The following is a 21,670-nucleotide window of genomic DNA, read 5'->3' as shown; positions in this document are numbered from 1 at the left end:
CAGTTACAACCCTTAAGCACACAGTTCCAGTTCTGATAGGGAGAATACATTTCAGATACAGTGGGACATAGATACCAAAAAAAAAAAAAAAAAACACACACACATTATACTTTACTACTGACAAAAGGTAAATATGTTGATGGAGCAAGAGCAGTCGCCAGGTGAGGCACTGACACTCCCTTGACGGTGTTTAAACAAACAAACAAAAAAACTCTTTAACACAAAACTGAAACGGACCAAGTAAAAATGTCTTAGATTATCTTAAACTGTACTTACAACGTGTTCTTTGCTGAAGGGTGGGAACAACTTGATAAAAATAGGATGAATACTGTTGTCCGTGGGTGTCCGGCTGCTGTGTCACCGCACCATGTTTCTTCCTTCCTGGTTGTTCTGACACCACAGCACTCCGCCCTTCCTCCTCCACCCCACCGTAGCCTCACCTGTCCGGCCCTCACGAAGCCACACGACCGGTTTAACACGTTCCACACTACAAACACTTGGCCCGTGGAAAGGAAGAGGAAAAAAAATACAAATATTTTTTAAAAAGCAGCGTTGCGTTCAGGGACTGCACGGGCAGCTTTCTCGGAATGAAGTGAAGTCAGCACTGGCCAGGTAGGTGACGAAGTGTATTAACCACGTCACGTGGTAGCCCGGACCTCATGAATTACTATTCCAAATTTCAAACCTCCATGAAAAATACGATTACACATGTACTATTTGAGCTGACAAAATACAGTTGTTGTTGTATAGTATGTTGTCAACCTTATCTTAATTTTGGCTTCATGGTCGTTGTATAAAGTTTGCAAGTTAGCCAGCAATCATATGTTGTGTTCAGGATGTTACTGTTGTCTAATTTAGGAAATTTGCATTATTGTTTGCATCTGGCGGTTCGGACCAAAAGAATATGTAAAGAATGTAATATACATATTAGAGAAATAATATAGAGCTCATTTCTTTCATGTGCCTTTTGCTTTCATTTTATTTAATTTCACGTGCTGACTTCTCTTAGTGTTGTGTATTATTCTTGTATTGTATTTCTATTTTTAGTTAAGTAAAAAAAATAAAAATAATAATAAGCTAGTAATTTGTCTGTAGACTTGGTCGTTCATTTAAAAGAATGAATGAATGAATAAATACTCTTCTTATGACAGTAAAAATACAACCATACACTGGTGACGTGATGGCAAAAATAAAAGTACATATGCCTGTGGAAAAAAAGATTGGTAAAAGTAGTTTTAATTCAACTAATTTGCTTTTTTTTTTTTTTTTTTAAGTACAGATCTGAAATGTAGCTACCTAAGTTGTAACAAAGTGATAAAGATCAAACATAAAACACATTCTATCCATACATTTTCATGAACCGCTTATATCCTCTTAAAGTCACTCTGGTGTGCTGGAGCCGTGACTTCGAACTTGAGGCGTGCGCCACACTGGACTGGTTGCCAGCCAATCACAGGGCACATGTACACAAAACACCATTCAAACTCACATTTCACACTTAGGGACAATTAAAAGTCCTCAATTAACCTAACATGCATGTTTTTGGAATGTGGGAGAAATCTGCAGAACACTGAGAAAACACACAATCACAAAACGAACATGCAAATTCATGCAAAATCTTGCAACGCCAAACTATTTATAAACTGTGAGGCGGATGTACTTACCAGTAATTCACCGTGCCCCCATTAAACACAATAAATAGTTTAAAATAATTAAAATGATGAAAGCAAAAGAATACCAATTAAATAGTGTTTTCTAAATAAAATATACAGTCTTCTTCTTCTTCTTCTTTTCCTTTCGGCTTGTCCCGTTAGGGGTCGCCACAGCGCGTCATCCTTTTCCATGAGAGCCTATCTCCTGCATCCTCCTCTCGAACACCAACTGCCATCATGTCTTCCCTCACGACATCCATCAACCTTCTCTTTGGTCTTCCTCTAGCTCTCTTGCCTGGCAGCTCCATCCTCATCATCCTTCTACCAATGTACTCACTCTCTCTCCTCTGGACGTGTCCAAACCATTGAAGTCTGCTCTCTCTAACTTTGTCTCCAAAACATCGAACCTTGGCTGTCCCTCTGATGAGCTCATTTCTAATTTTATCCAACCTGGTCACTCTGAGAGCGAACCTCAACATCTTCATTTCCGCCACCTCCAGCTCTGCTTCCTGTTTTCTCTTCAGTGCCACTGTCTCTAATCCATACATCATGGCTGGCCTCACCACTGTTTTATAAACTTTGCCCTTCATCCTAGCAGAGACTCTTCTGTCACATAACACACCTGACACCTTCCTCCACCCGTTCCAACCTGCTTGGACCCGTTTCTTCACTTCCTGACCACACTCACCATTGCTCTGGACGGTTGACCCCAAGTATTTAAAGTCCTCTACCCTTGCCATCTCTTCTCCCTGTAGCCTCATTCTTCCCCCACCACCCCTCTCATTCATGCACATATATTCTGTTTTACTTCGGCTAATCTTCATTCCTCTTCTTTCCAGTGCATGCCTCCATCTTTCTAACTGTTCCTCCAGCTGCTCCCTGCTTTCACTGCAGATCACAATGTCATCTGCAAACATCATGGTCCACGGGGATTCCAGTCTAACCTCATCTGTCAGCCTATCCATCACCACTGCAAAAAGGAAGGGGCTCAGGGCTGATCCCTGATGCAGTCCCACGTCCACCTTAAATTCTTCTGTCACACCGACAGCACACCTCACCGCTGTTCTGCTGCCCTCATACATGTCCTGTATTATTCTAACATACTTCTCTGCCACTCCAGACTTCCGCATGCAGTACCACAGTTCCTCTCTGGGTACTCTGTCATAGGCTTTCTCTAGATCTACAAAGACACAATGTAGCTCCTTCTGACCTTCTCTGTACTTTTCCATCAACATCCTCAAGGCAAATAATGCATCTGTGGTACTCTTTCTAGGCATGAAACCATACTGTTGCTCGCAAATACTCACTTCTGTCCTGAGTCTAGCCTCCACTACTCTTTCCCATAACTTCATTGTGTGGCTCATCAACTTTATTCCTCTATAGTTGCCACAGCTCTGCACATCACCTTTGTTCTTAAAAATGGGCACCAGTACACTTTTCCTCCATTCCTCAGGCATCTTCTCACGCACTAGAATTCTATTGAACAAGCTGGTCAAAAACTCCACAGCCACCTCTCCTAGATGCTTCCATACCTCCACAGGAATGTCATCAGGACCAACTGCCTTTCCATTTTTCATTCTCTTTAATGCCTTTCTAACTTCCCCCTTACTAATCATTGCCACTTCCTGGTCCACCACACTTGCCTCTTCTACTCTCCCTTCTCTATCATTTTCCTCATTCATCAACTCCTCGAAGTATTCTTTCCATCTACCTAGCACACTGCTGGCACCAGTCAACATATTTCCATCTCTATCCTTAATCACCCTAACCTGCTGCACATCCTTCCCATCTCTATCCCTCTGTCTGGCCAGCCTGTATAGATCCTTTTCTCCTTCTTTAGTGTCCAACCTGCCATACATGTCATCATATGCCTCTTGTTTTGCCTTTGCCACCTCTACCTTTGCCCTGTGTCGCATCTCAATGTATTCCTTTCGCCTCTCCTCGGTCCTCTCAGTGTCCCACTTCTTCTTAGCTAACCGTTTTCCTTGTATGATTTCCTGTACTGTGAGGTTCCACCACCAAGTCTCCTTCTCTCCTTTCCTGCCAGAAGATACACCAAGTACTCTCCTGCCTGCTTCTCTGATCACCTTGGCTGCAGTGGTCCAGTCTTCTGGAAGCTCTTCCCGTCCACCGAGAGCCTGTATCACCTCTTCCCGAAAAGCCGCACAACACTCGTCCTGTCTCAGCTTCCACCACATGGTTCTCTTCTCTGCCTTTGTCTTCCTAATTTTCCTCCCCACCACCAGAGTCATCTTACACACCACCATCCTATGCTGTCTAGCCACACTCTCCCCTACCACTACCTTACAGTTGGTAACCTCCTTCAGATTACATCGTCTGCACAAGATGTAATCCACCTGTGTGCTTCTACCTCCGCTCTTGTAGGTCACCCTATGTTCGTGCCTCTTCTGGAAAAAAGTGTTCACTACAGCCATTTGCATCCTTGTTGCAAAGTCTACCACCATCTGTCCCTCCAAGTTCCTTTCCTGGATACCGTACTTACCCATCACTTCTTCATCACCCTTATTACCTTCACCAACATGTCCATTACAATCTGCACCAATTACGACTCTCTCTCTGTCTGGGATGCTCAGAACGACATCATCTAGCTCCTTCCAGAATTTCTCTTTCACCTCTAGGTCACATCCTACCTGTGGGGCATAGCCACTAATCACATTACACATAACACCCTCAATTTCAAATTTCAGCCTCATCACTCGATCTGATACTCTTTTCACCTCCAAGACATTCTTAGCCAACTCTTCTTTTAAAATAACCCCGACTCCATTTCTCTTCCCATCTACACCATGGTAAAATAATTTAAACCCTCCCCCTAAACTTCTAGCCTTACTGCCTTTCCACCTGGTCTCCTGGACACACAATATATCAACCTTTCTCCTAATCATCATGTCAACCAACTCCCGAGATTTTCCTGTCATAGTCCCAACATTCAAAGTCCCCACATTCAGTTCTAGGCTCTGTGTTTTCCTCTTCTCTTTCTGCCGAAGAACCCGCTTTCCACCTCTTCTTCTTCTTCTTCTTTGACTTCGACTTCGACCCACAGTAGCTGAATTTCCAACAGCGCCCTGCAGGTTGACGGCGCCGGTGGCGGACGTTGTTAACCCGGGCCACGACCGATCCGGTATGGAATTCTTTGGATGAACGCTCATATTTGTTTGGCAAGGTTTTAAGCCGGATGCCCTTCCTGACGCAACCCTCTGCATTTATCCGGGCTTGGGACCGGCCTACAGTTTGCACTGACTTGTGCCCCCCATAGGGCTGCATTAAATAAAATATACAGTACTTCTTCAATACAAACTCCTGCTGCACCTCCGCTGTGACTTTACACCAAACCTATGTTGTAATAGTGGTCAGAGTAGGGCCTGAAGAAGCATTCCCTTTACATTGGCATTTGTCATACAGGTGATCCAGCGAAACATACAGAATTCCAGAGTTTCTGGAGAAAATATGAAGAAAAAAATGTGTTTTGTTTTGTCTGCGATTGGCTGGCGACCGGTTCAGGGTGTATGCCGCCTCTCGCCCGAAGATAGCTGGGATAAGTGGTATGGAAAATTAATGAATGTTTTGTTTTGTCAACTGTTAATTATATACATTAACCATTTTGATAACTTGGTACACAAAAAGCTACACACACACACACACACACTCTCTTGGGGACTTGCACGCTGACACAACTCAGACAAGGTCAGGCTCTCTTGGACCCTCCACATCCTGGTCACCACCTTTTCCAGCTCTTTTCCCTAGGAAGGCGCTTTCGAACAATGCAGACTAAAACCAGCGGGCATTCTAACAACTTCTTCCCTCTTTCCATTAACTTCTTAAACAGTTGACTTTCCATTCCACTGTGACATGTAATGCCAATTTTGCACATCTATGTTGTGACATTTAAAAAATAATAATAATAATCTTTTAACATTTTTTCCACGCTCATTCTTGCTGGTGCCTTATTTTGTATTAATTGCATAGCTGTACTAAATTTAGATTTTGTCATAGTGGCTGTTTGTTGTCATGCTAGAGTAGCTCCAACTATCCATCCATCCATTTTCTGTACCACTTATTCTCACTAGGGTCCCGGGCGTGCTGGAACCTATCCCAGCCCTATCTTCGGGCGAGAGGCGGGCTACACCCTGAACTGGTTGCCAGCCAATCACAGGACACACATCAACAAACAACCATTTGCACTCACATTCACACTTATGGGCAATTTAGAGTTTTCAATTAACCTACCACGCATGTTTTTTGGGATGTGGGAGGAAACCGGAGTGCCCGGAGAACACCTACGCAGGCACGGGGAGAACATGCAAACTCCACACAGGCAGGGCCGGGATTTGAACCCCGGTCCTCAGAACTGTGAGGCAGATGTGCTAACCAGTCGTTCACCGCTCCAACTACAGGATACAAATTCTTTGTGTGTTTTAACATACCTGTACGTGGCCAATAAAGATGATTCTGATTCTGATTAGACGGATAATTTATGAACTCCAGAAGCCTGTAGTTTTTAGGCTGACACGAGCCACGAATCATCTTATGAGCCGTAGCCCGCAGCATCCACTCCTTAAGACCCTGGATGGGGAATATCTTGCTTTTCCAAATTTGTTACCGTCGCAGTTAATGCTGCCGGTTCACGTTGTCATGATCCATGCCCTGCAGTTCCTCTGTTGGAGCTTCGGTGGCACCTTGCGCCTTGTCGCTACCTCTCCCGCCCTCTTCTCCCCAGCAATCAGCATCACCTGGGCTGGACACCTGTCTTCAAGCAACACTGATTTCTGCCTGCATTTAAGCCTGCCTCACCCAGAACTCCAGCGCCAGACTATTTCGCTATTGTTGGTACACAGCTCTGCTCTCACGGCATCATCTCTTGTTGCTAATTGTTTCCGAACTATCTGCAGTGATACTTACCGTCATATGTGCTCTTCCGCTTCCAGGATTCCTACCGTGTCTCCAGCTTCGCTGCCGGGTCCAACCACGCCGTCACGTCCTGCCACCTGGTCCCGCCTACCGTCTCCTGACTCTTCCTTGTTCCCCGGGCCATCATCACACCTTTGGAAATACGGCTCAAAGACGAGTTCGCAGCCCGGGATGAGCCCACCTCTTTGGAGGAATTAATTTCGGTAGCTATTAAGATAGACAATCATCTCCAAGAAATAGAGAGAAGGGGGTTGAAACGTGCAGCTTGACACCGTCTGCAGGCACAGCAAATCCAGCCAATCTGTGTCACGCTGAACGTCCTTACCTCCCACCAGACTGGAGGGGCTGATGCGACTAAATCCCCTGAAACGTCAACAGTTATGTCTTTATTGTGGTCAGCCAGGTCACTTCATCGCCACTTGCACCCTCAAACCGAAAAGACCGTGCTCACCACAACCCAGGAGCGTCGTGGTGAATCACCCCCAATCCAACGGCCAGATGGAGTGGGAGAATGAAAGCTTGAAATCTGCTCTTCGCTGTGTTGCTGCTTGCAATCCCGCCTCCTGGAGCATCTTTCTCCCATGGGTGGAATATGCCCACAACTCCCACACCAGCGCCACCACAGGTATGTCTCCCTTCATGGCATGTTATGCTTTCCAACAACCTCTGTTTAAGGAACAACAACATACGGTGGCTGTTCCCAGCATAAGCGAGAACCTTTTGATGAGTCAAAGCTGTCTGGAAGGCTGTCAGGGCTGCTCTTATGCGATCAGCTGAAAAGAATAAGCGGCTGGCAGATCTTCTTGGCTCTCCCGCGCCTGAATAAAAGGTGGGGCAAATGGTTTGGCTCTCTTCCTGTGATCTCCCCCTCTAAACTGAATCCTGTAAGCTCGCTCCATGCTTCATTGGTCCCTTTTCTTATCAGTAAAATCATCAATGCCACCTCGGTACAGTTAAAACTTCCCCTATCTCTCAAGATCCACACGACATTTCATGTTTCAATGCGTAAGCCGGTAAGGTTTCTGTTGAATGGGGGTCCATGCCCGTTCCAACCGTGCCATCAAGTCCTGCCACCTGCTCCCGCTACAGTCTCCTGACTGTTCCTTGTTCCCGCGAGCCACCATCACGCCTCGGAAATGCACACCTTGAGCTTCCTCCAAATAAACCATTTCCATCTACTCCTTCCACCTCCGCCTGCTTTTGGGTCCAGTCCTACATCAGACTATAACCAATTGTGCCACACATTCCACCATGTCACTGCTGTCGCAGTTTTTTTTCTGCCTTAGAAGACCTCAATGAACTCAACTGCGGTTGACTTTACGTCTCTCTAGTTAAGTCGTTCTCACGGCATGTCGTCATCTGCAAAGGTTGAAAAAAGTAACAAGCCTATTTTGACGAAGTAAGGAGTTGAAAATGCAGATATTTTCAAATGTAGGGGAAACAAAAGGTTGTCAGAAAAGTATGAAAATAAAGTACAGATACCTGGAAAAATCTGCTAAAGTACATTAAGTATCTGTACTTTGTTACTTCCCACCACTGGTTGGACAACAATATAAAGCATGTAATTTGGTATTCCACTATTTATTTACTTTTTTTAAAGTGAATGCGATAAACTTGTATGGTGTTTTAAATTGTCATGTCAATCATATGTGCTATATTTACTGCAGTATGCATATTGTTAAAACCTGGATGAATATTACATCAAAAATTACCATATGCACATACCGAAAACTGCCATTGACTGTGTCGACTCAATTTAACATAACCTGCTATGGAACGCCATACCTTGTGCATGCATGACAGTCATCTAGTAGTATTCACAGTACACACCACTTATACTGCTACAGTATTTTATAGACAGTACAACATGTACGCTTGCGATTGCTTGTATCCAAATATGTTTACAATATGTGTTTTAATAGTGTAAGTTTAAATTTGTTTGAAGTGTGTGTGTGTGTGAGGTGTAGAACTATACAAAAAAAAATTTGTATGGCCTCCCTCTATATCGCGGATTTTCACTTACAGCAGGTTGGTCTGGAACATATCCTTTGTGATAAATGGGGGTTCCCTTACTCTAATAAAAAATTTTACATGACAAAGTAATTCCAAAGTCAGCCTTTTTACTATAAATGAAATGTTGATACCTCTCCAGAAAATATACTCAGAAATTGTCTTATTGATTGGTTCCATCGTAATTTTCTTCGGAATTCAATTGACTGTATTGAACTTGCAGTTGAAGTTGCAGAAAAACTGAACACGGTCACAATCAAGCAGAAGTGAAAAATGTATTGAAATGTTCCTCCTCCAATGCGTAAGATGGCGATAATGAGAATTCTTAACTATATGACTGCAATAAAACACAGACCACGCCTTTACCCACTGCTATTGGTCAATCAGAACGTCACATGTCGATTCACTTGCGGTGTCTGGAGTACAACGAATTTAGCTACTTTTGATGGAAAGCTAAAAACAAAACAAATATTATTTACATTATTTGAGTATAATAGTGTTCTTCCAAGAATATATCCAGAGTAACAAGGCCACGTTGCCTATATCGTCCTTCTGTAAGTCTACCATGGTCGGCGTTAAAGTGATCGGGAGTGATCCGGAATTTCTACCGGAGCTAGCGGCCGCCAGCTCCAGGCTTGCGGTGGTTAAGTTCACAATGGCCGGGTAAGACACACCTTGGAGGCCGTCCTACAACTATGTCTCATTACGCAGATTGTATAGTTAAGAGTAGTCATCAACTGTTTTGAAGAAATTCCATTAACGCTGTAGACCTGTACCTGAAAACAATAGCTTGTATTTGTAGGTTAGCATTATGCTAGCGTTAGCTTTTGTAGCTGAGTTGCTTACAATGACATAGCACTATTACATTGATTTGGCGTTCTGGCATTGTAAAATGATATCCAAAGGTGGGATGGCTGATATAATATATATTGTAGAAATAAAGACTTGATCTTGCATCATCACTGAAAAGGTATCTCGTATAAGAAATTGTTCGTTTTCTCTTGCCTCTTGTATATATTGTAGTTAGTCAGTTCAATCTAACTCAATTGTTGACAGAGTTGTTATATTTTAATGATGAACTGTGGTTATATCGGTCAGGTACTCAAATCTGGAATATGACAGCCAAACTTTATTTAGGCCGGAACAAAATATAGCTCTGCTATTTGCAAGACAAAATATTTTGTTGTATTAAGTAAGGTTATAGTCCTTTAATTTAATAGTACATTTTGCTTGTCCCTCAGGTGCCGGCCGTGTGTCAGAATAGCTCCAGCGTTCAACATGTTGAGTAACAAGTATCCTCAGGTTGTCTTCCTTGAAGTTGATGTACATGTCTGTCCGGTCAGTCTGATCTCAAACACACCATGTGCAGGGGAGGGGGAAATAAAAAAAACATATTGCATATTTGTAATTAATTTGTTTTAATAAAATGAAATTATTTGCAAATAATTGAAGGAGCTGAAGAAATGTGTTTTGAAAACAATGTATCTGTAAAACAGTTTTGCCTTCTCATCCAACCGTAATGGCTTATTTTTTTTTTTTTAATCTGTGATGTTTATGCATGAAATAATTTAGTGTTTCCTGCATTATTTTCTAAAGTTACTATTCTGTCAATTTGTTACCCACAAAATTAAGTAAAAGTAAATTTTTAAGGCGTACTGAAACCACTACTACAGTAAAGCCATTTTTGTTTGAGAGTACGAGATAAATGCAGTATCATAAAAGAGGCTGTTATTTTTTGCCAGGTATCATACAAGTCATAGCCTTGTGGAAATTGAGGACTAAAAATATCCTGCCTTGCATTACAAAGGACAGAAAGGAATGTTATAAAAGAGATGAATATGTAGATTAAACCCAAGTTGCCATACTGTTATTGAGAAAAAAAACAAGTTTTGGAAAAACTGTTTAGATGTTCACATGTTGTGGATTGTGCTTATGAAAGGCAATCATTTATCTCTATCTTCCCCAGGCAACAAAGGCAGCCAACAACATATCAGCCACACCGACATTCTTATTCTTCAGGAACCGGGATCGGCTGGACCAGTATCAAGGGGCAGACGCTGCAGGCCTGGAGGAGAAGATAAAGCAGTTCACAGAGAATGATCCAGGAAACAGCGAGGATTCTGACATTCCAAAGGGATATGTAAGTGGGCATCATTGTCATACATAGAAATGGTTGTTACAAAGTTGCAGGATTTACTGGAATGCAGGCATTTATTTTGACTATAAAATCAATCTGAAATACAGTACTCGATCTTGTTTCCAGATGGACCTTGTGCCTTTTGTAAACAAAGCCGGCTGCGAGTGCCTCAACGAGAGCGATGACTGTGGCTTTGACAACTGTTTAAATAAAGACTCCTCCTACCTGGAGTCAGACTGTGATGAACAGGTAACGTACATAACAACAAACAATAACCAGAGGAATAATTCCACATTGTCAGGATATTAACCAAAATCAGCCATCAACAAGCAACGTTTTGTATTGGTGTGGCTGCTATTAGGAATTTGTATTATTATAAACATTGCAGCTGTATATAGGTCCATCTCAACAAATTATCATTAAAAACTTTGAAAACTCATAGATTCACTACAGAAAATACACTTTTTTATTTTATTATTTTGACGATTTCAGTTTACAGCTAAGAAAAATCAAAATGTTTCCATCTTCAAGAAATTAGAATGTCTCATAAGAAACAGTCAAAAAGATTTTAATATGGCAAGGTTGTTGGAATTGGCCGTCTAAAAAGTATTTTCTTGTGTTGAATGAATCTGTATAATTTATGAAATGTACTTTTGTAATTTCAATTCTGAAATACAATAACCTCTCCTACAGTATCCTAATTTATTGATAAGCACCTGTAGTTTTTAAACTGGTTAGGTTTACAGTGATATTGACAACATATTTTAACTACACAGTTTTAGATATTGACTGAAGATAGATGTAAGAAAGCAGCAGCTTGTAATTGGTACCAGTGCTTATTCCATTGCAGCATGTTCTCCTTGCCTAAATTGAGGCAGAGGTGGCACCATTGTGATCACTTACACATGTGCTTATGCTGTGCTCCCCCACTGGCTCAAACAATTACTTGTTTTTTTAATTTACGTGTATTTTATAGTTCTTTGTTTTCCTTTCCTCAAATTATAAATTGTACTAAAATACAAAATGCCAGAGGCAGGAAATTTAAAGACACTATTCCATCGTTTTTTTTTTTTTTTTTTTTTGACTGTGTGGGAGCCGGGAGAATGAACTGGCTTCAAACTGCTGACTAGATCCTGCCTCCTACAGACACATTAGCATGTGTTAGCGTTAGCCACCGGGACGTAACCTCAGAGTCCGTAGTTCACAAGGCTCTGTAAGCAAAGTCAGTGTTACTGTAATTTCTCGTGTATAATGCGCATTCAGGATTTTCCTGTGCTGTTAGGCAAACACAATGCACACGAGTTGGCGTTGCAAGCAGGAGATCGATAGCATCGATACACACCGATTCACACACACACCGAAAACTTTAGAGCTTCATTCGACAGAACACCGGCATGTTTACATACAACCGGTAGTGCTAGCAGTAGCTTGCTAGGCTACATAATGTTTTGTTGCCTGCATGCGAGTGGTATCGTATTAAAAGTACGTGAACAAGCAGTCCTTGAATTAAAGTCCTCTCCCGAGCAGCAGTGACCACCAGCACACATTTTTTTTCCCATTTTGTTCTTATAATACACGACGCCATCCATTGTTGTCGTCGCTGTGGTAATAAGTGTATCCGGTTGCGTTTGAGTTAAGATAAAGCCCAGTGTTCGTAAAAGACGGGATGCGGTGGTATCGGAATACAAGATTTTATTGCAGTAGTCTGACATAGTGCAGTCGTGAAAGACCGAATTTGTCTGATCCACGCATTATGTGTTTTCTGTCCCAGACATGTTGTCTGTCCCACACCGCTGACTTTATTGGCTTTCAGATATTTACAATACTATGTCAAAAGACACGCGACAAGGCTAAAAATTAAACCAGCTTTTGCATTCAAATATACTGTGCACGATGGCGACGCGGAGTAAATGATTGCAGAGCCGATCAATGACGTCATGAATCGGATCAGCGAATTATGACATTAAAGCCGATCAGCCAATCAGCATAAAATGCTAATTATCGGCCGACACCGATTAAGCCGATCAGATCGGTGTAAAGTCTACTTACTATCCAAGTGGAACCAGAAGGTCCACTTTTCAGTGTCGTGGCGCCGTACGCAATGAAAAACAGCACTGGCCGGCTGGCCAGTGAGTGGGTGCACATATATTGTTTCCAATGGGAGAAATCTAATGCAGTCAAATACAAGATTACTGCACACTAAAAACTTATACAGTATTATGTATGAGTAAAGCAAATTGTGTAAATATAAATCAATAATTTGGTTTGGTAAAAAATAGACCCATGTCTTGTACAACTAAAAGTACATTTGTTTGGACAAATATAATGACAACAAAAATAGCTCATAAGAGCTTAATACAAGAGCTGGTATCAAGCTCTAGCCATTTTCAATGGTTTTCTTGATGATAACCAAAATATTTAAAAATACAATTAAGCTTATGTATGCTTCACTTAGGTGGCACGGTGGACGACTGGTTAGAGCGTCAGCCTCACAGTTCTGAGGACCCGGGTTCAATCCCCGGCCCCGCCAGTGTGGAGTTTGCATGTTCTCCCCGTGCCTGCGTGGGTGTTTTCCGGGAACTCCGGTTTCCTCCCACATCCCAAAAACATGCATGAATTGGAGACTCTAAATTGCCCCTAGGTGTGAATGTGAGTGCGAATGGTTGTTTGTTTGTATGTGCACTGCGATAGGCTGGCAACCAGTTCAGGGTGTACCCCGCCTCCTGCCCGATGATAGCTGGGATAGGCTCCAGCACGCCCGCGACCCTAGTGAGGAGAAGCGGCTCAGAAAATGGATGGATGGATGGATTTTCATTGTCCATCCATCCATCCATCCATCCATCCAAACCCACGCAGGCACGGGGAGAACATGCAAACTCCACACAGGCGGGGCCGGGGATTGAACCCTGGTCCTCAGAACTGTGAGGCTGACGCTCTAACCAGTCGGCCACCGTGCCGCCGGATTTCATTGTATTTATTTATTTATGAAATCTGTACTGGCACGGTCGTGCCAGCGTCTGTAAAGTATGGGTGGCCCCACACCGCCCCCTAGTGGCCCAGGGCCATCGGGCCACCGTTAATGTCGGGCCCTGAAATAGTCCACACATTTGTAGGAAGGATAATCTGTCTTTTCTGCCTCTTCTCTTCATATTTGATGGGTTTAAGAGAGGCTTCCAACTTTCTCTGGTATATCGTTGCCCTGAATACCACATTTGCTGTTAAAACTCACCCACCCATCCAAAAGTTCAATGATGGTCAGATAATGATAAGTAGAGCCGGAGGTGGCCCAAACCTTTGGTGGATGTAGCTGCCGCCAAATCTCTACTCTGAGTAACTTAATAATAAAGGTTAAAAATAAAATTCAATGTGTTATAGGCAAGCAATAATAACGAACAAAACTTTCAGTTTTTGATTTAATTTCCCCCTGAAGAATATTTTAGTTGTGTGTGCTAAGCTACTTCATTATTTAAAAAAAATGGCTTTTATATATTCTTTGCAGTTGCTGATAACTATCGCCTTCAACCAGCCTGTGAAGCTCTTCTCCATGAAACTGCAGTCCTCAGACTTTGGTGAGAATTTTTGCACTACTTCATTCAATCTGTTCATAAGACTGGTCCACATTATTTTTTTTTGGATAACTATTTGTCTTCTTTTCTGTTTCTCCTTTCTCTTTCCACCCATGCTACATGTTGCATCTCTTGTTCATGTACCAGCCCAAGCTCCTAAAGTGGTGAAGATATTTATCAATCTCCCGCGCTCTTTGGGTTTCGATGATGCGGAGCGAAATGAGGCCACCCAAACTCTGGAGCTGACAGAGGAAGACTACAAAGATGATGGAATCATTCCATTGCGCTACGTCAAGTTTCAGAATGTGCAGAGTGTAACGGTAAGGATCAGAACACTCTCAGTACTTCTATGCCATAATAAAGCTGCAGACAGAATAAAGAAATACTTTTAAGGGGATTTTAAGATGCTGGGTCACATTTGCACCAATCTCTTGAAAAAGTATGTAAAAGGCACCAATTCTGTTCAACAGTAAACCTGTTGAGATGATTCACTTTTTATTTAGTCATTCTCAAGAAGGACTTTAAAGAGTTTATCTAGCTCATGAAATGGAAGAATTTTAGTTGAAGATATTAATATTCTAAATCTTTGGTGATAAATATTAGTAGCAGGACAACATGGTCTAAATTACGTAACTCACTTTTTGTCCAAATGGAACTAAATTTAATGTTGATGTTGGGGTGGGGGGCCATGACAACCAAAGTCGGATTAATGGCTCGTGCATTGATGAAGACGGCAGCTAGCTAGCTGCAAGAACTAATGTGAATTGCAGGACACATTGACCAACAACATTTCAAACGTACGTTACGGTAATATGCTTCAATTAGGCGCCAAACAGAATCAGGTCTTATCTTCCCTGATGTGCCGCACCCTGCTGCTGGGAAACCCCGTGAGCATGTCTGCTTAGTGAGCAGCGGCTGGACGGGAGCTATCCCGAGTTCGCACTCGGTGACAAATTGAAGCATTTTGGGTAGCGGGGGAAAAATTAAACCACTAACATTGGCAACACACATCAGGATGAGAGCGTTCAACTTAACTTTTATGAGGCTGCTCTTTTGAAGTGGATGATTTTGATTTGCTAGCGTTAACATATTCGCGTATTTAGCCATAGGTGAGGTGGCGAATGGGCAGCATGAACACTGAACCGATATTCAACTGAATACAAAGACAAGATGTTTAACGCATTTAATGCTAGCCGTTTTTCTGAAATTGTGAGAGCCAGGTGCCAACCATGTTTGACAATTTTGATATGGTCGCAATCTCACCGCGGGCCTTCGAATGCTTGACGCGACCAGCGTTACACGCCGTTCGTTGTCATCTCTTTCTTTTGGGGGAAAAGAATGATGATGGTACATTATCCTTTTTTACGTTAGCAAAACTCTGTTTTAGAGTAAACTGTCTTTATTTAGCCATTGTTTTACGCTCTAACTGGCTCACCGTGTCTCTCTCTCTCTCAACCACGGCACTGTAACGCTCCACCGTCAAATATAGTCAGTAATACAGTCAGAGGGAGATAGTCTTCCTCTGACGTGCTGACAAAATTCTGATCAAAGCCACTGCTGCCCTCTGGTGTCGATTTAACATACTAAAATCCTTCCCAACCCTTAGATACTTGTTGTGGAGCTGCGCCAAACCCTCTAATACAATGTATTAAAAAAAACACTGAAAACGTATTAATACGTCCGTGGCACTAAACGGATGGGTTTAATGTGCAAGTTACTCATGCCATGGGCACTAACACACCCCCATACCATCACAGATGCTGGTTTTTGAACTTTGCGCCGATAATAATCCGGCTTGTCCTTTTCCTCCTTGGCTCGGAGGGCACGACGTCCATGATTTCCAAAAACAATTTGAAAAGTAGACTCGTCAGACCACAGAACACTTTTCCAATTTCATCAGTCCATCTCAGATGAGCTCCGGCCCAGATGAGCTTGAATCCGGAGAAGCCAGCTCCATTTCTGGGTGTTGTTGAGATATGGCTTTCGCTTTGCATGGTAGAGTTTCAACTTGCATTTGTAGATCCATCCATGCATTTTCTATACCGCTTATCCTCACTAGGGTCGTGGGCGTGCTGGCGCCTATCTCAGATGACTCCGGGCAAGAGGCGGGTTACACCCTGAACTGGTCGCCAGCCACTTGCAGGGCACATATAAACAAACAATCATTCGGACTCGCATTCACACCTATGGACAATTTAGAGTATTCAATCAACCTACCATGCATGTTTTTGGGATGTGGGAGGAAACCAGAGTACCCGAAGAAACCCCACGCAGGTTCGGGGAGAAAATGCAAACTCTACAGATTTGAACCCGGGTTCTCGGAACTCTGAGGCGGCTGTGCTAACCAGTCGTCCACCGTGCGGCCAAATTTGTAGATGTAGCGACAAATTGTGTTAATCTTTTCTTCGATTGCAACACGTCGTCCTGTCCCTGCAGCTGAAAAACACCCCCACAGCATGATGCTGCCACCACCATGCTTCACTGTTAGGACTGTATTGGACAGGTGATGAGCAGTGCCTGTTTTTTTTTCACACATACCGCTTAGAATTAAGGCCAACAAGTTCTATCTTGGTCTCATCAGACCAGAGAATCTTATTTCTCACCATCTTGGAGTCCTTCAGGTGTTTGTTATCGAACTCCATGCAGGCTTTCATGTGTCTTGCATTGAGGAGAGCCTTCTGTCGGGCCACTCTGCCATAAAGGCCCGAGGGCTGCAGTGATGGTTGACTTTCTAGAACTTTCCCCCCATCTCCCGACTGCATCTGTGGAGCTCAGCCACAGTGATCTTTGGGTTCTTCTTTACCTCTCTCACCAAGGCTCTTCTCTTCTGATTGCTCAGTTGGCTGGACGGCCCGCTCTAGGAAGGGTTCTAGTCGTCCCAAACGTCCTTAAGTGCAGCATAATTTTTTTTTTAACTTTGGACACATCTGTGCCTTGCCACAATTCTGTCCCTCCGCTCTTCAGGCAGTTCCTTTGACCTCATGAGTCTCATTTGCCCTGACATGCACTGTGAGCTGTAAGGTCTTATATAGACAGGTGTGTGGCTTTCCTAATCAAGTCCCATCAGTATAATCAAACACAGCTGGACTCCAATGAAGGTGTAGAACCATCTCAAGGATGATCAGCAGAAATGGACAGCACCCGAGTTAAAGAATAGTGTCACCGCAAAGGGTCTGAATATTTATGACTGTGTGATATTTCAGTTTTTCTTTTTTAATAAATCTGCAAAAATTTCAACAATTCTGTTTTTTTCTGTCAATATGTGGTGCTGTGTGTACATTGAGGGGAAAAAAATAACTTAAATGATTTTAGCAAATGGCTGCAATATGACATAGTGAAATATTTAAGGGGGTCCGAATACTTTCCGTACCCACTGTAGATTATTGAGAATGAAGAATATTCTTCCAGTCTGATGTATGATATTAAAACACTATAAATAAAGTGTGGTTATAAATAATATATAATCAATATTTTTTTTCATTCCATCATAAAGAACAGTATTGTTTGCCGCTTGTGGCCTCACAAAAACATATAGTGTAGTGCCTCACTTGGCTTAAAAAAAAAAAAAAAAAACATATCAGTATCTTAGTTTCATTCTTTTGTTTCCTCATTCACTAGTTGTTCATCAAATCAAACCAAGGAGATGAAGAGACAACAAAAATAAACTACCTGACATTCATTGGTACTCCAGTACAGGCCACCAACATGAATGATTTCAAAAGGGTAAGAATCTACCAAAACAATCTAAGTGTTTTTTTGTTGTTGTACTAATAAATGGATGGTCTATTCATGCAGGTTGTGGGAAAGAAAGGAGAGAGTCACTGAGTCGGGACAAATGGGGGAAAGAGGAGCTTGCAGATACATTGAAGGACTTTTCCCTTTGCCAAAGCTGCCACACTTCAAGCAGACATTGACACACACCACATGGACACACACACACACACACACAACGCACACACTCCTGATTTACAGGATTAGCAGTCTCTGGAGACTCTCAGTCTATAAATCATTTGTATTGTAATTCAAATTAAAATCCCTGTAAATAACAGTCCTTTTTCAAAGGCATGTGTGTCCTTTCTGATTTTATGGCAACTCCTAGCTGTAGCAACATCATACATTTTTTTAATGCCGATAAATAGTTCAAAAACAAATTTCCTTGTTTTTTTACTGTTGTCTTCGATTCCTTCAATTAAAATCTTGCACTACTTGCAGAAGGCAAAGAAGGTTATGTTAGTTCAGGGATCTCCAACAATAGCTGACACACCTGGTTTTAAGCAACTCACCAAAGAATCACAGAACATTGTATGCGCAAAAAGATTTTTCTGTTTTCAAAACATTGAGGCCACAGACACTCTGCCTCTTTTTAAATACAATTTAAAATGCCACAAAAAGACAGATTCAGTGTTTGAGTTGAAAATGTAAACACTAGTAGCATTAGCTTTTATTTTGTTAATTTACAATCCCCTCCAAAAGTATTGGAACGCAAACACCAATTCCATTGTTTTTGATGTGTACTGAAGACTTTTGGGTTTCAGATTAAAAGATGAATATGAGACATAGGTTCAGAATTCCAGCTTTTATTTCATGGTATTTACATCTAGATGTGTTAAACAACTCAGGACAGAGCACCTTTTGTTTGAAGCCACCCACTTTTCAAGTGAGCAAAAGTATTGGAACATGTGACTGATGGGTGTTCCTAGTTTCTCTGGTGTTGCTTTTTAGTTTGATTGCTTAAACATCAGACTACTTGTTTTTGGCTTCGGGTTTCACCTGTGAAAACTGCATTTGCTGTTACGCAAGCATGAATACCAGCGTCTATGGGAGAAAAGCAAACCATTTAAAAGCTGAGAGAAGAGTGAAAACCGATCAGAGCTATTGCACAAACATTGGCAATAGCCAATAGAACAATTTGGAATGTCCTGAAAAAGAAAGAAACTCCTGGATTTCTGAGCAACAGACAACGAACAGGTCGGCCAAGGGTATCAACAGCAGTTGATGACAGAAACATTGTGAGAGCTTTGAAGAAACACCCAAAGACAACAGTCAGTGACATCACTGCCAGCCTCCACAGGGCAGGAGTGAAGGTATCGCAGTCCACTGTTCGAAGAAGACTTCGAGAGAAGAAATATACCGGCCATACCACAAGTTGTAAACCACTCATCAGCGAAAAGAATCGGAAGGCCAGATTGGATTTTGCAAAGTTGTACACAGATGAGCCACAAAAGTTTTGGAACAAGGTTTTATGGACTGATGAGACCAAGATTAACCTCTCCCAAAGTGATGGAAAGGCCAAAGTATGGAGAAAAAAAAGGATCTACTTATGATCCGAAACACACAAGCTCATCTGTGAAGCATGGTGGAGGTACGGGCTCACTAGTCTTTACTGATGATGTAACTCATGATGGCAGCAGCAGAATAAATTCTGAAGTCTACAAAACTATTTTGTCTGGCAAGTTACAGAAATTTGAACTAATTTGGAGAAGCTTCATCATGCAACAAGACAATGACCCAAAACACACTGCCAACACAACAAAGGGCTTCTTCAGGGGGGGAAAGTGGAAGAAGGTCTTAGACTGGCCAAGTCAATCACGGGACCTTGACCCAATAGAGCATGTGTTTTACCTCTTGAAGAGGAGACTAAAGGGAGAAACCCCCAGAAACAAACAAGAACTGAAAGAGGCTGCAGTAAAAGGCCTGGAAAAGCATTTCAAATGAAGAATGCAACAACCAAATAGATGTTGAGATACTAAATTATTCAGTCATGAAAATGAGGAAAAGATGAATTTCTAATACAGCACTATAGCAGTGGTTCTCAAAATGTTTACACCAAAAGACCACCTAAAAAATACTCTGCTCTCCAAGTACCACCATAATGACCAACATTAAAATACTGTGACTTATGTTTAAATCCATCCATTTTCTGAACCGCTTCAACTCACTAGGGTCACGGGCGTGCTGGAGCCTAACCCAGCTATCATCGGGCAGGAGGCGGGGTACACCCTGAACTGGTTGCCAGCCAATCGCAGGGCACATACAAACAAACAACCATTCGCACGCACAGTCACACCTACGGGCAATTTAGAGTCTCCAATGAATGCATGTTTTTGGGATGTGGGAGGAAACCGGAGTGCCCGGAGAAAACCCACGCAGGCACGGGGAGAACATGCAAACTCCACACAGGCGGGGCAGGGGATTGAACCCGGGTCCTCAGAACTGTGAGGCTGACGCTCTAACGAGTCGGCCACTGTGCCGCCTATTATGTTTAAATGTTTATCAGAAATGAGGCAGAGGTTGTATTCCCAAGATATTAATTATTGTAAGCCACTGTAACATGGATATATAGGAAACTATAGGAAAATTAAAAGTACTACTAAAATAATGATTTACAGTAATAAAAATATATTGCACACAAAAGTTGTACCCAAATAACTCAATAACTAGTAAATGTGAATCTTAAAGGTGGCAAAATGGGCAGCAAATCAACGAGCATGAGGTCAGTAGTGAAACAACTGTCATAGACATTTTTTTTAAATTAGGAAGTCATTGATTTTGTTGTTGATGATTATTTTAATTTTTTTTGTTTTCCAGTGTCATGACAATAGTGTTAACATTTTGAATTATCTACTACATATCCTGGGAAATATGTGTTTATTTTTATAGATCTTAAGAAAATGAATTGATTGTGAGCTTGTAATAAATGAATTGTAGCATGTATTAAATATATCCATATCAAGAAAACTTGTCTTGTTAATTCCAGCCCAGTTTAGTTGCGTTGCATTGCCTTGTCATGTGACGTTATGTCAGACTGGGTAACAAGATGGCGCCCTCTCCTGGCAATCTCCTGACTTTCTTTTATACGGCTTTGGTGCAAGCCGTGTGCTTTTACTTTGACAAGAAACACCCGGATGTTATTGGGGGGGTCATCAACACTATGTCTCGTGATATGGCGACAGATCGTCACCCAACGGATTGATTGAGCTACAAGCTCAAAACAAGCTGCGTATTTGTTTTTATTTATCACCGACTGAGATCTTTTTGTTTACACTCAACACGAAGAAGATGCTACAGTGATCTGCCGTTTTTTTTTTTTTTTTGGGTGCGTATCCACGACTTTAAGCGTGACATTTTTATCTTATGAGCTGCTTTAGCATCCCGGAAGTCCCGACATTACAGTTGTTTGGCTTTAGGTGACGCAAAGCGTCTTTGTAAGCGATCGGGTTTTGTATGTCTAACGCGAAAGAAAAATACGGGGATAATGAAAATGCAATCATGTATAGTTTACGGAATCACCCATGGCAGCTCGTTGAGTCATTCATACGCACTTGTACCTGAGCTGCACTTCATTGATCACTGCTGCACACGTAAACTATCCTCAT

General features: G+C 42.1%; 3 protein-coding genes across 11 annotated transcripts in view; 2 read left to right on the top strand and 1 right to left on the bottom strand.

The window, feature by feature from the left end:
- atp8b1 (ATPase phospholipid transporting 8B1) overlaps positions 1-6,339 on the bottom strand; it is a 33,072-nt gene extending 26,733 nt beyond the window's left edge. The window contains exons 1-2 of the mRNA XM_061799553.1: positions 6,098-6,339; positions 277-496 (exon numbers count right to left, since the gene is read on the bottom strand). Of these exons, the coding sequence (XP_061655537.1) occupies positions 277-496; positions 6,098-6,221 (344 nt within the window). The 5' untranslated portion in view covers positions 6,222-6,339. The remainder of the gene's footprint in view (positions 1-276; positions 497-6,097) is intronic.
- txnl1 (thioredoxin-like 1) lies at positions 398-18,357 on the top strand. Of its 7 annotated transcripts, none has more exons than XM_061799558.1 (12): positions 398-612; positions 6,391-6,496; positions 6,599-6,784; positions 6,981-7,206; positions 7,286-7,410; positions 9,833-9,929; positions 10,558-10,731; positions 10,855-10,977; positions 14,228-14,297; positions 14,442-14,614; positions 17,913-18,017; positions 18,090-18,357. In XM_061799558.1, exons 4-12 carry the CDS (start codon positions 7,174-7,176, stop codon positions 18,117-18,119), a joined length of 930 nt encoding a protein of 309 aa, XP_061655542.1. In that variant the 5' UTR covers positions 398-612; positions 6,391-6,496; positions 6,599-6,784; positions 6,981-7,173; the 3' UTR covers positions 18,120-18,357. The 7 variants fall into 7 exon arrangements, with proteins under 7 accessions (XP_061655542.1, XP_061655540.1, XP_061655539.1 ...); XM_061799556.1 differs by having other exon boundaries at positions 6,391-6,500; XM_061799555.1 differs by having other exon boundaries at positions 6,324-6,500.
- A 2,824-nt stretch (positions 18,358-21,181) lies between these two features.
- The window catches only part of LOC133489990 (WD repeat-containing protein 7), a 104,794-nt gene continuing 104,305 nt past the window's right edge, over positions 21,182-21,670 (top strand). For 2 of the 3 annotated variants that reach the window (XM_061799390.1, XM_061799391.1), the window contains exon 1: positions 21,183-21,390. The gene's annotated coding sequence lies outside the window, so the exon portion shown is untranslated. Of the gene's footprint in view, positions 21,391-21,670 lie in introns of all 3 variants that reach the window. The other variant, XM_061799389.1, reaches the window with a different exon arrangement.

Source organism: Phyllopteryx taeniolatus, chromosome 15, assembly GCF_024500385.1.
Source record: "Phyllopteryx taeniolatus isolate TA_2022b chromosome 15, UOR_Ptae_1.2, whole genome shotgun sequence".
In the NCBI taxonomy this organism is placed as follows: Eukaryota; Metazoa; Chordata; class Actinopteri; order Syngnathiformes; family Syngnathidae; genus Phyllopteryx; species Phyllopteryx taeniolatus.
The sequence above is the reverse complement of the archived record's forward strand: the minus strand, read 5'-3'. Positions and strand labels throughout refer to the sequence as shown.

What these genes read in the sequence shown, in the direction of transcription:
- txnl1 (XM_061799558.1), top strand. Translation starts at nt 7,174, where the DNA reads ATGCCCACAACTCCCACACCAGCGCCACCACAG. An exon ending in CTCCCGCGCCTGAATAAAAG is followed by an intron (nt 7,411 to 9,832) that starts GTGGGGCAAATG and finishes CTTGTCCCTCAG; the next exon opens with GTGCCGGCCGTGTGTCAGAA. An exon ending in AGTCAGACTGTGATGAACAG is followed by an intron (nt 10,978 to 14,227) that starts GTAACGTACATA and finishes TATTCTTTGCAG; the next exon opens with TTGCTGATAACTATCGCCTT.